This window comes from Coregonus lavaretus, assembly GCF_964263955.1.
Source record: "Coregonus lavaretus genome assembly, chromosome: 29".
Taxonomy (NCBI): Eukaryota; Metazoa; Chordata; class Actinopteri; order Salmoniformes; family Salmonidae; genus Coregonus; species Coregonus lavaretus.
In genome coordinates this window covers 11,439,768-11,452,446 of record NC_140016.1, presented here as the reverse complement: position 1 = coordinate 11,452,446, position 12,679 = coordinate 11,439,768, and the positions used below count along the sequence as shown (strand labels likewise).

The window sequence follows — 12,679 nt, the reverse complement described above, 5'->3', positions numbered from 1 at the left end:
GAGATCACTGGATGCAGACGAACCAGGAGCACACACCCCCACCAGCGCCTCAATGAGCCGTGAGCTCCACCTCTCTTCTCTCTCCTCTTCCCCCTCTCTCTTTCCCTCTTCCCCCTCGCTCTCTACCTCACTCTCTCACACACACGCCAAAGCACCTAGATGCTCCAGCTAGCGTCGGGCTGTGATTCTTCTCTAGTTAGAGGTGTATTAGTGCATGAGAGCGCCAGCAGGACTGACACACTCAGTTAGCCATGGGAGTGAGTGAGAGGCTGTAGGCTTACTAGTGCCTGCACAGGCTACACTCTTCTGCACTGTAGACTGAAGCTATTTTGCCAAGGGGCAAATGACCTTAGAGAGGTGTGTGTGTGTGTGTGTCTAAGTCAATCACTGATTTACAGCAGGTTTCAAGACGGGAAGTAAACTGATAGAGCTATCAAGCAGTACTCACCTGCACTCCTGGCCTGTGTTAAGAGGCCGAGGCTGAGTGAGGGAGGAGGGGGGTAGGACATGGGGGAGAAGGGCCTCTGGAGGTGACTGTAGGAGCTACCCGTGATCCCTCTGTTCCCATTCACTGTCATGTAGTTCTGAGAGACACATCAGAGACAGCGAGAGAGAGAAAGGGAGCGAGAGAGAGAGAGCGAGAGAGAGAGAGAATTAATGAATATACAATAGTATCATCATCAGTAGCTCAGCAAACAGACAAAGAAAGAAAGAAAGAAAGAAAGAAAGAAAGAAAGAAAGAAAGAAAGAAAGAAAGAAAGAAAGAAAGAAAGAAAGAAAGAAAGAAAGAAAGAAAGAAAGAAAGAAAGAAAGAAAGAAAGAAAGAAATGAAGAGACTGAAATCCAATCCATCGCCGTTAAAGAAGTCAGGGACAGAGAATTTGGCATAGACAAACAGTGTGTGGTTATTTGTCATGTTGATTATAAAAAGGACAGCATTAAAAATGGTACCAACACAGTAAAGGGAAAATAGAATAACCATCCACAAACATGGAATTAAGAAGGTTGGTGTAAGTATGGTTTAGTTACACTGTAGTTGACTTGCTTTCCACCTACTGTAACTGTTAGTTGGGTAAGGGAAAACAAGGGAAGACGTAACATAATGGGCCATAATAAAACCATGATATGAACCCATAGTGTCTGGCACATTCAGATATTGTGTTATAACATTGATCGATTATAGTAAGTAGGGAGAAGCTGTGGAACTAATGTCATTAGTCCTTAACCTGAGAGAAAGCATTAAATACAGTAAGACAAAGCAGAGGAGCTGTTTAGCTGCTGTTTAGGATGGAGAGGCACAACAGCTCACATCAGGTGAAGAGAGGGGAGAGAATATCAACCAATCAACCCAAGAGGATGGAGTCTGGTTAGTGTCTCAGGACTGAACTCAGGCCCGTTTCAGAAGAGAGATTTGAAACAGTCAGGGAGGAGAGGTTACAGGGAGAGGGGTGAGCTCAGGTCAGGTAGACAGCAGGTGAATAGTTACATTAGCGGCGGCGGTGGTAGAGGTAGTGGCAGTGAGTGCAGTGTTGTCGGTGATGGCCGACGTCTGGCTGAGGGTGGGCGAGGGCGTTTGGGAGCTCCTGTCGGTGGCACACAGCAGGGCACAGTGTTGCAGCTCTTCCTCCAGAACGGCAGTGGACAAATCACTGTAGGAGCAGCTGAGGACTGAGGTGGCCCCGCTCTGGCTGGGCTCAGGGGTGGAGGGGCCCTGGGGGGGCAGGGAGGGGGTCCGGGGGCCCACCGGGACTGGTGGGGGGAGGCTGGGGGACTTTGAGGGGTCAGATGAGAGATGGATATGAAAGGGCCTGTTTAGGGGGGGCTGGTAGGCTGGCAGTGTCAGTTCAGGAGATGTCTGCCTGTGTGGCGGTCTCGGAGGGACCTGAAGCTAGAGTTGAATGTGGAGAGAAGAGTTAAGAGTGAAACACAGCACATACACTGCAGTGGCGGCTCGTAGAGTGAGATGGGCGGTGGAGAGAGAGAGAAGAGGTGATGTTTGAGTAAAGCCAGGTGGAACTCTGGTTCCTGAGAGAGATGGCAGGTGGAGAGAGAGAAGAGGTGATGTTTGAGTAAAGCCAGGTGGAACTCTGGTTCCTGAGAGAGATGGCAGGTGGAGAGAGAGAAGAGGTGATGTTTGAGTAAAGCCAGGTGGAACTCTGGTTCCTGAGAGAGATGGCAGGTGGAGAGAGAGAAGAGGTGATGTTTGAGTAAAGCCAGGTGGAGCTCTGGTTCCTGAGAGTAGAAATAAAGGTACTGTCTCCTAGTTAATGTTGGGGAACTGATCCAGTTGTAATAATAACACATTTGGTTTCGTACAAAATCCTTTGCTGCAGAAATATAGTAATGGTGCATTAATGCAAGGACGAGATCTCAGACACAGACATGCAAATCATTTATTTGCAATTTCCTAAGGGTTATCATAAATAAATCCATAATTTTCAAAGGCGAATTACCATAATCACTTGCTAATGAGCTATTCAAACCTCAGAGTCCTCCAGGGCAGAAATGATAAACTACTTGTCAGACACAAAAATAACTCCAGTGCTGGAGAACCTAGCTACTATGAACTACTCTAATGATTAGTGAAGAGTGTCTGGTACTGATATGTTACAGAGGAAAATGGGATGGTTCAGTCAGTAAAAACTAGAAAATGTTTATACCACTTGTCGGCCTGCAGGGGGCGAGAGCAGGAGAGCCGTCCCTGTGTCCTGGGGTCCTGTCCACAGGGGCCCTGCTGAGGGGAGGGGGTACTGGCAGAGCAGGGGCACTGTGACCACCAGGGGGGTGGGTGGGGTGATGCGGATGGACAGGGAGGAGGTGTGTCTCTCTCTCTGGGGGAGGGGTGGCTTGTCTTTAATGACAGGCTCATGGTGGGGGTGTGACTGTGCACCAGGGGGGTAAGCGCTCTCAGTAGCCTGCAACGGGGTTAGTCTTGGGGAGACCATGTCGGATCCCTGTGGTTGACTGTGGACAGTTTGGGAGGAGCTACTGGTGCTTGGTATAGTTAACCTGGTGTTGGGATTGAGAGAGGTGTTCTCTGGGTAGTGTGAATAGGAGGACATGGATTCTGAGGAGTGGGACCGGTGCCTAAGGACCAGTGAGGAACATTCACCAGGTCCAGGCAGAGGAGGGCTGTAGGGTGGGGGGGAACTGGCAACAGGGCTCAGGTGAGAGCTATGACTGGGAGGAGGTGGGGCCTTACTCAGCCAAGGCATTCCAAAACATTCACAGAAGAGAGACAGACGACAACATACAAATCCATTATTAAAGGCATTGTAATATCTTCTGTTGAGACAAATAATCCCTGTACTGTGACTATTAAAATATACTCTATAAAGAGAAAGCTTTTTCTCAGCGATCTGAGTCTGAGTCAGAATGTTTTTTATGGCAGCAAACATTCTCTCTAACCTTAACAGGTTGGGTGGTTATACAGTGCATTTGCCCTTATATGTCAACAAGTAGTCCATTTGAGAGAGTGGTTTTGTAAACAAAAACTAGCTCGGTTTAGCAGCGATGCCTGGCCTTGACCAGCTAAAAGCAATAGGCAGTACAGAATGCACAACAGCTTCCAGATAAAACAGAACCTTTTCTCAAGGGCTCCCCAGAGCCTTTCTGATGCCTCAATAGATCATTCAAGCTCGGCAATGGAAAAATTATATCAGTACCGACAAAAAAACAATACAACACATCAGAAAAAGACTATCAGTGTTCTTCATGGAGATCAATGAATGACGTCAGCTGTTGAATTAAACCATTAATTAACCTGGGATACGTCCCAAATGGCACCCTATTCCCTATACAGTGCACTACTATTCCCTATACAGTGCACTACTAGAGCTCTCGTCAAAAGTAGTGCACTATAGGCAGGGTACTATTTCAGACGCAGTCCGGAGACCAGGGGCGTTTCCATTTCCATTTCCTGTTGAAGGAAAAGGCCAGGCAGGGACAAGAGACATGAGACAGGAGACAGCAGTGCTGGGAGGAAAACAACTGTGGGGTAAACAAACACTGAACGCCAGCCACGAGACTCACTGGTGTGGGAGACCTCTTGTCCTGCAGATTGGGTCTGACGCTCCTGAAGCCTTTGGCGGCCAGGGAGGAAGTGGTGACGTCGCCGTTCCTCAGGCTCTCTGTGGCGCTGTACGACTGCCACACATCTAACAGCCAATCACAGCACAAATAGCATCTGAGTGTCCGCTTCCCCAACGCCCTGTGCCTTTTCCTGCTTATTGTAGCCATGGTAACTGGACCAATATTAGTTATTTGATCCAGCCTCAGCTCTATACTGAGGATTTCACTGATTGAGTATCAACAACTTAAGTCATGAAAAATCATTAAATAATGAATGATGGAGTTCTTACCTGAATCTGACAGGTGAGACTCATTACCTAGATGGAAGAAACTAAAAAAGTTGGTATTTCATGTGTGTGATGGAACTGATGAAATCATTTTAGTAATCTTCCTCAAGGCAGGAACGAATTAAAACGTGTCAAGAAAAACATCAAATATGATGACTGATCTAACTTCATGTATTACAAGCAAGAGAATAAACAAATCCACTTAAAGCCCCATGGATCAGAGAGTAGAGGGTGATGAAGAAGGGACACTGAAAACGACAGATCAAAGCAGCAGCACACATAACAGAAAGCAAGTCCTAACAGCACCATGAATAGAAACTGTTTGTTTAGCCAGATCATAAACTCTTAACCCAACACTGTGGTACCTTGCAGTCCATGGAATGATCAAACAATGGCTCTATGTTTGGGTGAAGTCACAGGTCAAAAAGGAGGTCATGCTCAAGAGGAAACAAGGCTGAGAATGAGGTGGGAAAAAGTACCATGGTTCTGGCACAACTATGGCAACAATCCAGCTACTGTTCAGAAGTCGAAGAGACAGTATCTGTAATCAACATGACTCTATGCTGCTTGAGCCAGTAAGAAAGAAAGAGAGAGAGAGAGAGAGAGAGAGAGTAAGAAAGAAAGAGAGAGAGAGAGAGAAAGAAAGAAAGAAAGAAAGAAAGAAAGAAAGAGAGAGAGAGAGAGAGAGAGAGAGAGAGAGAGAGAGAGAGAGAGAGAGAGAGAGAGAGAGAGAGAGAGAGAGAGAGAGGAGGATGAGAAACCTGTGAGATGAAGGATGGAAAGGCTGTGAAGACATCCCAGATGGGAGGAATATTGAATTTGGAAAGCGGGCATTTTCAAATGGTATTATTATTTTTGAAGAAACTAGAGGTGTATATTTGAGTTGAGTGGAGTGAATAGAGTACCTGCTGCCCCATATAGGTTTGGTGAGCTCTGGACTCTCTTCATGGTTGTTAAGAGTGAGAGACAGGGAAGTGCTATGAGGAGTTAGAGTGAGAGACAGGGAAGTGCTATGGGAAGTTAAGAGTGAGAGACAGGGAAGTGCTATGGGAAGTTAAGAGTGAGAGACAGGGAAGTGCTATGGGGAGTTAGAGTGAGAGACAGGGAAGTGCTATGGGAAGTTAAGAGTGAGAGACAGGGAAGTGCTATGGGAAGTTAAGAGTGAGAACAGGGAAGTGCTATGGGGAGTTAAGAGTGAGAGACAGGGAAGTGCCCTGGGGAGTTAAGAGTGAGAGACAGGGAAGTGCTATGGGAAGTTAAGAGTGAGAGACAGGGAAGTGCTATGGGAAGTTAAGAGTGAGAGACAGGGAAGTGCTATGGGGAGTTAAGAGTGAGAGACAGGGAAGTGCTATGGGAAGTTAAGAGTGAGAGACAGGGAAGTGCTATGGGGAATTAGAGTAAGAGACAGGGAAGTGCTATGGGGAGTTAAGAGTGAGAGACAGGGAAGTGCTATGGGGAGTTAAGAGTGAGAGACAGGGAAGTGCCCTGGGGAGTTAAGAGTGAGAGACAGGGAAGTGCTATGGGGAGTTAAGAGTGAGAGACAGGGAAGTGCTATGGGGAGTTAAGAGTGAGAGACAGGGAAGTGCTATGGGGAGTTAAGAGTGAGAGACAGGGAAGTGCCCTGGGGAGTTAAGAGTGAGAGACAGGGAAGTGCTATGGGGAGTTAAGAGTGAGAGACAGGGAAGTGCTATGGGGAGTTAGAGTGAGAGACAGGGAAGTGCTATGGGGAGTTAAGAGTGAGAGACAGGGAAGTGCTATGGGAAGTTAAGAGTGAGAGACAGGGAAGTGCTATGGGGAATTAGAGTAAGAGACAGGGAAGTGCTATGGGGAGTTAAGAGTGAGAGACAGGGAAGCCCCCCCCCCCCAACAAAGACACAGACACAAGCCTCCCCAACAAAGACAGACTCCCAACAAAGACACAGACACAAGCCCCCCCAACAGACAGACAAGCCCCCCAAAGCAAATGCATAAAAATATGGCATCATGGCAAAAAAGATTAAGCATATGAAGAAGATTAACCCAAATCATGCCTGATCCCAATGAAATTAAATAAAGCATTCTGTCACATAATGCAAGTCATTGTGCATGCAAGGCAGGATTATCTGATGAAAAATGTCATTAGAATTTTGGTACTGAATATATGGACATGAAATACAGTTGAAGTCGGAGGTTTACATACACTTAGGTTGAAGTCATTAAAACTCGTTTTTCAACCACTCTACAAATTTCTTGTTAACAAACTATAGTTTTGGCAAGTCGGTTAGGACATCTACTTTGTGCATGACACAAGTAATTTTTCAAACAATTGTTTACAGACAGATTATTTCACTTATAATTCACTGTATCACAATTCCAGTGGGTCAGAAGTTTATATACACTAAATTGACTGTGCCTTTAAACAGCTTGGAAAATTCCAGAAAATGATGTCATGGCTTTAGAAGCTTCTGATAGGCTAATTGACATCATTTGAGTCAATTGGAGGTGTACCTGTGGATGTATTTCAAGGCCTACCTTCAAACTCAGTGCCTCTTTGCTTGACATCATGGGAAAATCAAAAGAAATCAGCCAAGACCTCAGAAAAAGAATTGTAGACCTCCACCAGTCTGGTTCATCCTTGGGAGCAATTTCCAAATGCCTGAAGGTACCACGTTCATCTGTACAAACAATAGTACGCAAGTATAAACACCATGGGACCACGCAGCAGTCATACCGCTCAGGAAGGAGACGCGTTCTGTCTCCTAGAGATGAACGTACTTTGCTGCGAAAAGTGCAAATCAATCCCAGAACAACAGCAAAGGACATTGTGAAGATGCTGGAGGAAACAGGTACAAAAGTATCTATATTCACAGTAAAACGAGTCCTATATCGACATAACCTGAAAGGCCGCTCAGCAAGGAAGAAGCCACTGCTCCAAAACCACCATAAAAAAGCCAGACTACGGTTTGCAACTGCACATGGGGACAAAGATAGTACTTTTTGGAGAAATGTCCTCTGGTCTGATGAAACAAAAATAGAACAGTTTGGCCATAATGACCATCGTTATGTTTGGAGGAAAAAGGGGGACGCTTGCAAGCCGAAGAACACCATCCCAACCGTGAAGCACGGGGGTGGCAGCATCATGCTGTGGGGATGCTTTGCTGCAAGAGGGACTGGTGCACTTCACAAAATAGATGGCATCATGAGGAAGGAAAATTATGTGGATATATTGAAGCAACATCTCAAGACATCAGTCAGGAAGTTAAAGCTTGGTCGCAAATGGGTCTTCCAAATGGACAATGACCCCAAGCATACTTCCAAAGTTGTGGCAAAATGGCCTAAGGACAACAAAGTCAAGGTATTGGAGTGGTCATCACAAAGCCCTGACCTCAAACCTATAGAAAATGTGTGGGCAGAACTGAAAAAGCGTGTGCGAGCAAGGAGGCCTACAAATCTGACTCAGTTACACCAGCTCTGTCAGGAGGAATGGGACAAAATTCACCCAACCTATTGTGGGAAGCTTGTGGAAGGATACCTGAAACGTTTGACCCAAGTTAAACAATTTAAAGACAATGCTACTAATTGAGTATACGTAAACTTCTGACCCACTGGGCATGTGATGAAATAAATAAAAGCTTAAATAAATCCTTCTCTCTACTATTATTCTGACATTTCACATTCATCAAATAAAGTGGTGATCCTAACTGACCTAAGACAGGGAATTTTTACTAGGATTAAATGTCAGGAATTGTGAAAAACTGAGTTTAAATGTATTTGGCTAAGGTGTATGTAAACTTCCGACTTCAACTGTATGTATAGTACATTGAAATAGGTTCAATTTCTATTGTAGATTTGATGGGCTGATAATAGGAAACGTATCCTGGATCATTTCGAGCAGCTCTCACAGAAAACTCATCAGAAAGCGTAGCATGGCGGTGCATAATGCAGGCCTATCTCACACAGCGGGAGTGACTGCATGCACAATGCAAATATTTGAGGATTGTTCCATAAGAAACTATGTAGGCCTAATACAGCATTATTTCAATGGGGCAAACTTTGAAAAGTGATCTGCCCGCTTTTATTCCAGTGCTTTAATATGAGGAATGCGAGGAAATCACATGCAACTGAGAAAATAGATTTTATCCCAAATGCCAACACGGACAATGCCTTGCAATAAGAAGAGAGGCAGAATTATAATTTCCTCATGACTCATACAAAAAGCATCCTGGCTAGGGCCTGCCGCTTACAGGAAGAGCTGTCTGGCTGGGACGTAGACATGGGTAAACAATCAGAGTTACTTTACTTTTTTTTTTTTTTTGTTCTATTCATTGCATCTCTGGGGTGTGGAATGGCCAGTTATTTTGTAAGCCGCGGAGCTTCCTTTAATATCTTGGAGAAAAGTCAAGCCCACAAAATGAGACTCACAAACAGGCCCGGTTTACCAGAGCCATGAGATGAATGCCCAGTCACTTCCAGCTCTGTTGGACAAAGGCCTAGAGAGAGGACTGCTTTGTGTGGCTGTTTTGAATAAAGAAAAGGCTGAACGATTGAATGATATTCAAAAGAGACCCTTTGAAGAAGAGCAATACAACTGTCCACCGGCAGATACACACCTGTATTCATGTTGAAGATCTCTCCTTGTCGCAGCAGCGTTTCAAACAATCACACTAACCTGTAAAACAGAAAGACAACTCTTTAGTTTCACCCTAAACATATTAAAGGCACACTGTGGTATCTGAGGCTGACTGTTCAAAAGATCCTATATCCTATTCTATACAGTACAGTATGAAATTGTGTTGTTCTGGTATTTACAAAACAAATAGTCTTGATATACACTATACAGTAGACATTGCCTGTGTCAGCACTGCCGTAGTATTAGAAACACGGTGCAATGTAGGCTGTCCCCAATGTAGTGAATTTGTCACTGGAGCAGCCAGCTTGGCAGGAAGACCTACAGTGGCTTGCGAAAGTATTCACCCCCCTTGGCATTTTTCTTGATTTTTGGGGGGTTTGTATCATTTGATTTACACAACATGCCTACCACTTTGAAGATGCAAAATATTTTCTCTTGTGAAACAAACAAGAAATAAGACAAAAAAACAGAAAACTTGAGCGTGCATAACTATTCACCCCCCCCCCCGCCCCCCCAAGTCAATACTTTGTAGAGCCACCTTTTGCAGCAATTACAGCTGCAAGTTTCTTGGGGTATGTCTCTATAAGCTTGGCACATCTAGCCACTGGGTTTTTTGCCCATTCTTCAAGGTAAAACTGCTCCAGCTCCTTCAAGTTGGATGGGTTCCGCTGGTGTACAGCAATCTTTAAGTCATACCACAGATTCTCAATTGGATTGAGGTCTGGGCTTTGACTAGGCCATTCCAGGACATTTAAATGTTTCCCCTTAAACCACTCGAGTGTTGCTTCAGCAGTATGCTTAGGGTCATTGTCCTGCTGGAAGGTGAACCTCCATTCCAGTCTCAAATCTCTGTAAGACTGAAACAGGTTTCCCTCAAGAATTTCCCTGTATTTAGCGCCATCCATCATTCCTCCAATTCTGACCAGTTTCCCAGTCCCTGCCGATGAAAAACATCCCCACAGCATGATGCTGCCACCACCATGCTTCACTGTGGGGATGGTGTTCTCAGGGTGATGAGAGGTGTTGGGTTTGCGCCAGACATAGTGTTTTCCTTGATGGCCAAAAAGCTCAATTTTAGTCTCATCTGACCAGAGTACCTTCTTCCATATGTTTGGGGAGTCTCCCACATGCCTTTTGGCGAACACCAAACATGTTTGCTTATTTTTTTCTTTAAGCAAAGGCTTTTTTCTGGCCACTCTTCTGTAAAGTCCAGCTCTGTGGAGTGTATGGCTTAAAGTGGTCCTATGGACAGATACTCCAATCTCCACTGTAGAGCTTTGCAGCTCCTTCAGGGTTATCTTTGGTCTCTTTGTTGCCTCTCTGATTAATGCCCTCCTTGCCTGGTCCATGAGTTTTGGTGGGCGGCCCTCTCTTGGCAGGTTTGTTGTGGTACCATATTCTTTCAATTTTTTAATAATTGATTTAATGGTGCTCCATGGGATGTTCAAAGTTTCGGATATTTTTTTCTAACCCAACCCTGATCTGTACTTCTCCATTACTTTGTCCCTGACCTGTTTGGAGAGCTCCTTGGTCTTCATGGTGCCGCTTGCTTGGTGGTGTCCCTTGCTTAGTGGTGTTGCAGACTCTGGGGCCTTTCAGAACAGGTGTATATATACTGAGATCATGTGACAGATCACGTGACACTTAAATTGCACACAGGTGGACTTTATTTAACTAATTATGTGACTTCTGAAGGTAGGTTGCACCAGATCTTATTTAGGGGCTTCATAGCAAAGGGGTGAATACATATGCACGCAAAACTTTTCCGTTATTTATTTTGTATAATTTGTTGAAAGAAGTAATTTTTTTCATTTCACTTCACCAATTTGGACTATTTTGTGTTTGTCCATTACATGAAATCCAAATAAAAATCAATTTAAATTACAGGTTGTAATGCAACAAAATAGGAAAAACGCCAAGGGGTATGAATACTTTTGCAAGGCACTGTACCTGAACATCAGCATGAATCCCAAATGGCACCCTATTCCCTATTTAGTGCATTCCTTTTGACCAGGATGCCATTTAGGATACACCCTCAGCCTCACCCTTGCCTATCCGGATGGATCTGAGGCAGGCAGGCTGTGAAAGGCGATACCTGCACCGAGTTCTGCCACAGAAACACGCAGTCAGGCAGCGCTGTATTCAAATCCACCTCCAGCCAGGCCTCAGAAACCACACCTATTGGTCTGCCTGCTCTTATCCATCACTCTCCGTGCGTCAATGCTTAGCAAGGCATGTAATAAGGCAAGGCCGTAATGTACCGCTGCACAAGGATTTATGTGAAGGAAGAGAGCTCTGCTGCTCTACAGCCTTGTGGAATGATAGATGCAGTATATTTACCAAATACTTGACGGTATAAACGCTGCTGCCTGCTTCCTCCTATGGCGTACACCCTTCTATTCTCCTGGTGACAATGCTTATCTAGGTCGTTTAAATGGTGTATTAGTTCCTTTGTACAACAACATGATCTCATGACTCACACTATTTGACTGTCCTGCAAAATGTTGGCACAGACCTCATGCAGACCAGTACATGTATCATGGTAGACAGTCTGCCTTCTGTTGGCCACATGCCTGACATACACGTGTCGATGCTGGCACACACTGGAGGGGACAGCTGTGGACAAAACAGAAGCACCTGCTCCATCTTTGCGCATTGTTTAAAAAATTGGAATTATGTATCCCACTGATTAACTGTGTAAACTGTTGATTGATTATTCCTCATGATTAGTGCAAAGCGATTTTTGTGATTGTGATCATTTTATTTGTAAATGCAGACAGCTATAGACGATGCATAATGGAATGATGAGGAATGATGCATCACATGTAGTTCTCCTATCAAGTTTCATGGGGATGCAGCAGCAGAAGCAGGACCAATGTACGCTGATTGATCAATTCAGAAGTGGGTTCGATCCCCGGGACCACCCATACACAAAAATGTATGCACGCACGACTGTAAGTCGCTTTGGATAAAAGCGTCTGCTAAATGGCATATTATATTATTATTATTATAGAACACTCCTATTTACAGGCAGCTAAATATACCAACCGTACCAATCCATGCTAGAAATGCCTTACAACAACACAAACATGCAACGTGATCAGCTGAACATCTAAAGTCATGTACAGTTCCCAGTCATATATCTAAACCAGAGAGGGGGGGGGGCGGGTGTTACTTAATATGGCGCCCTAATAAAAAAGGGGGCTCCTAAAGTCACACCCCAAATAAATCTACACACATCTCCCCTCTCATAAAGCCAGTCATCAGAGGGTTCCGTTTCTCAAAGACACAAATGTAGCAGGGATTAAACAGGGGTTGTAATGGCCTGCCAGCGATAAATGAGGCACAGATGAGGATATTATATTTCAAGGGAGCAGACTCATGGCGACACAGCAGCTGGAGGGAGAGGTAAAAAGGGGAGGGAGGGTCCCAGGGCTGGACCCACACACCAACCAGCCAGCCTGATCAGGGCTGGACCCACACACCAACACCAACTAGCCAGCCTGAGAAACCCTGGAGGCTGGAGCAGCCAGCTAACCAGCCAGCCAGAAAGTCAGACAGCCAGCCAGCACCCTATGAGCACGGAATATCACAGGACACCCTGAGGATGGTATAGCCTGGAGGTGTGGCAGTAGGAGGTGTGGCAGTGGGAGTATCTCCGATCTTGTCTGCAAGAGTTATAGCAAGTTTCCTCATACTATCCATTTAATGA

General features: G+C 45.1%; 1 protein-coding gene across 1 annotated transcript in view; it reads right to left on the bottom strand.

Moving 5' to 3' along the window:
- The window catches only part of LOC311105019 (uncharacterized protein), a 78,428-nt gene that overhangs the window by 33,630 nt on the left and 32,119 nt on the right, over nt 1-12,679 (bottom strand). The window contains exons 3-8 of the mRNA XM_084147000.1: nt 8,948-9,006; nt 4,362-4,388; nt 3,883-4,157; nt 2,661-2,915; nt 1,487-1,888; nt 449-584 (exon numbers count right to left, since the gene is read on the bottom strand). Coding sequence (XP_084003126.1) covers nt 449-584; nt 1,487-1,888; nt 2,661-2,915; nt 3,883-4,157; nt 4,362-4,388; nt 8,948-8,957 — 1,105 coding nt within the window. The 5' untranslated portion in view covers nt 8,958-9,006. The remainder of the gene's footprint in view (nt 1-448; nt 585-1,486; nt 1,889-2,660; nt 2,916-3,882; nt 4,158-4,361; nt 4,389-8,947; nt 9,007-12,679) is intronic.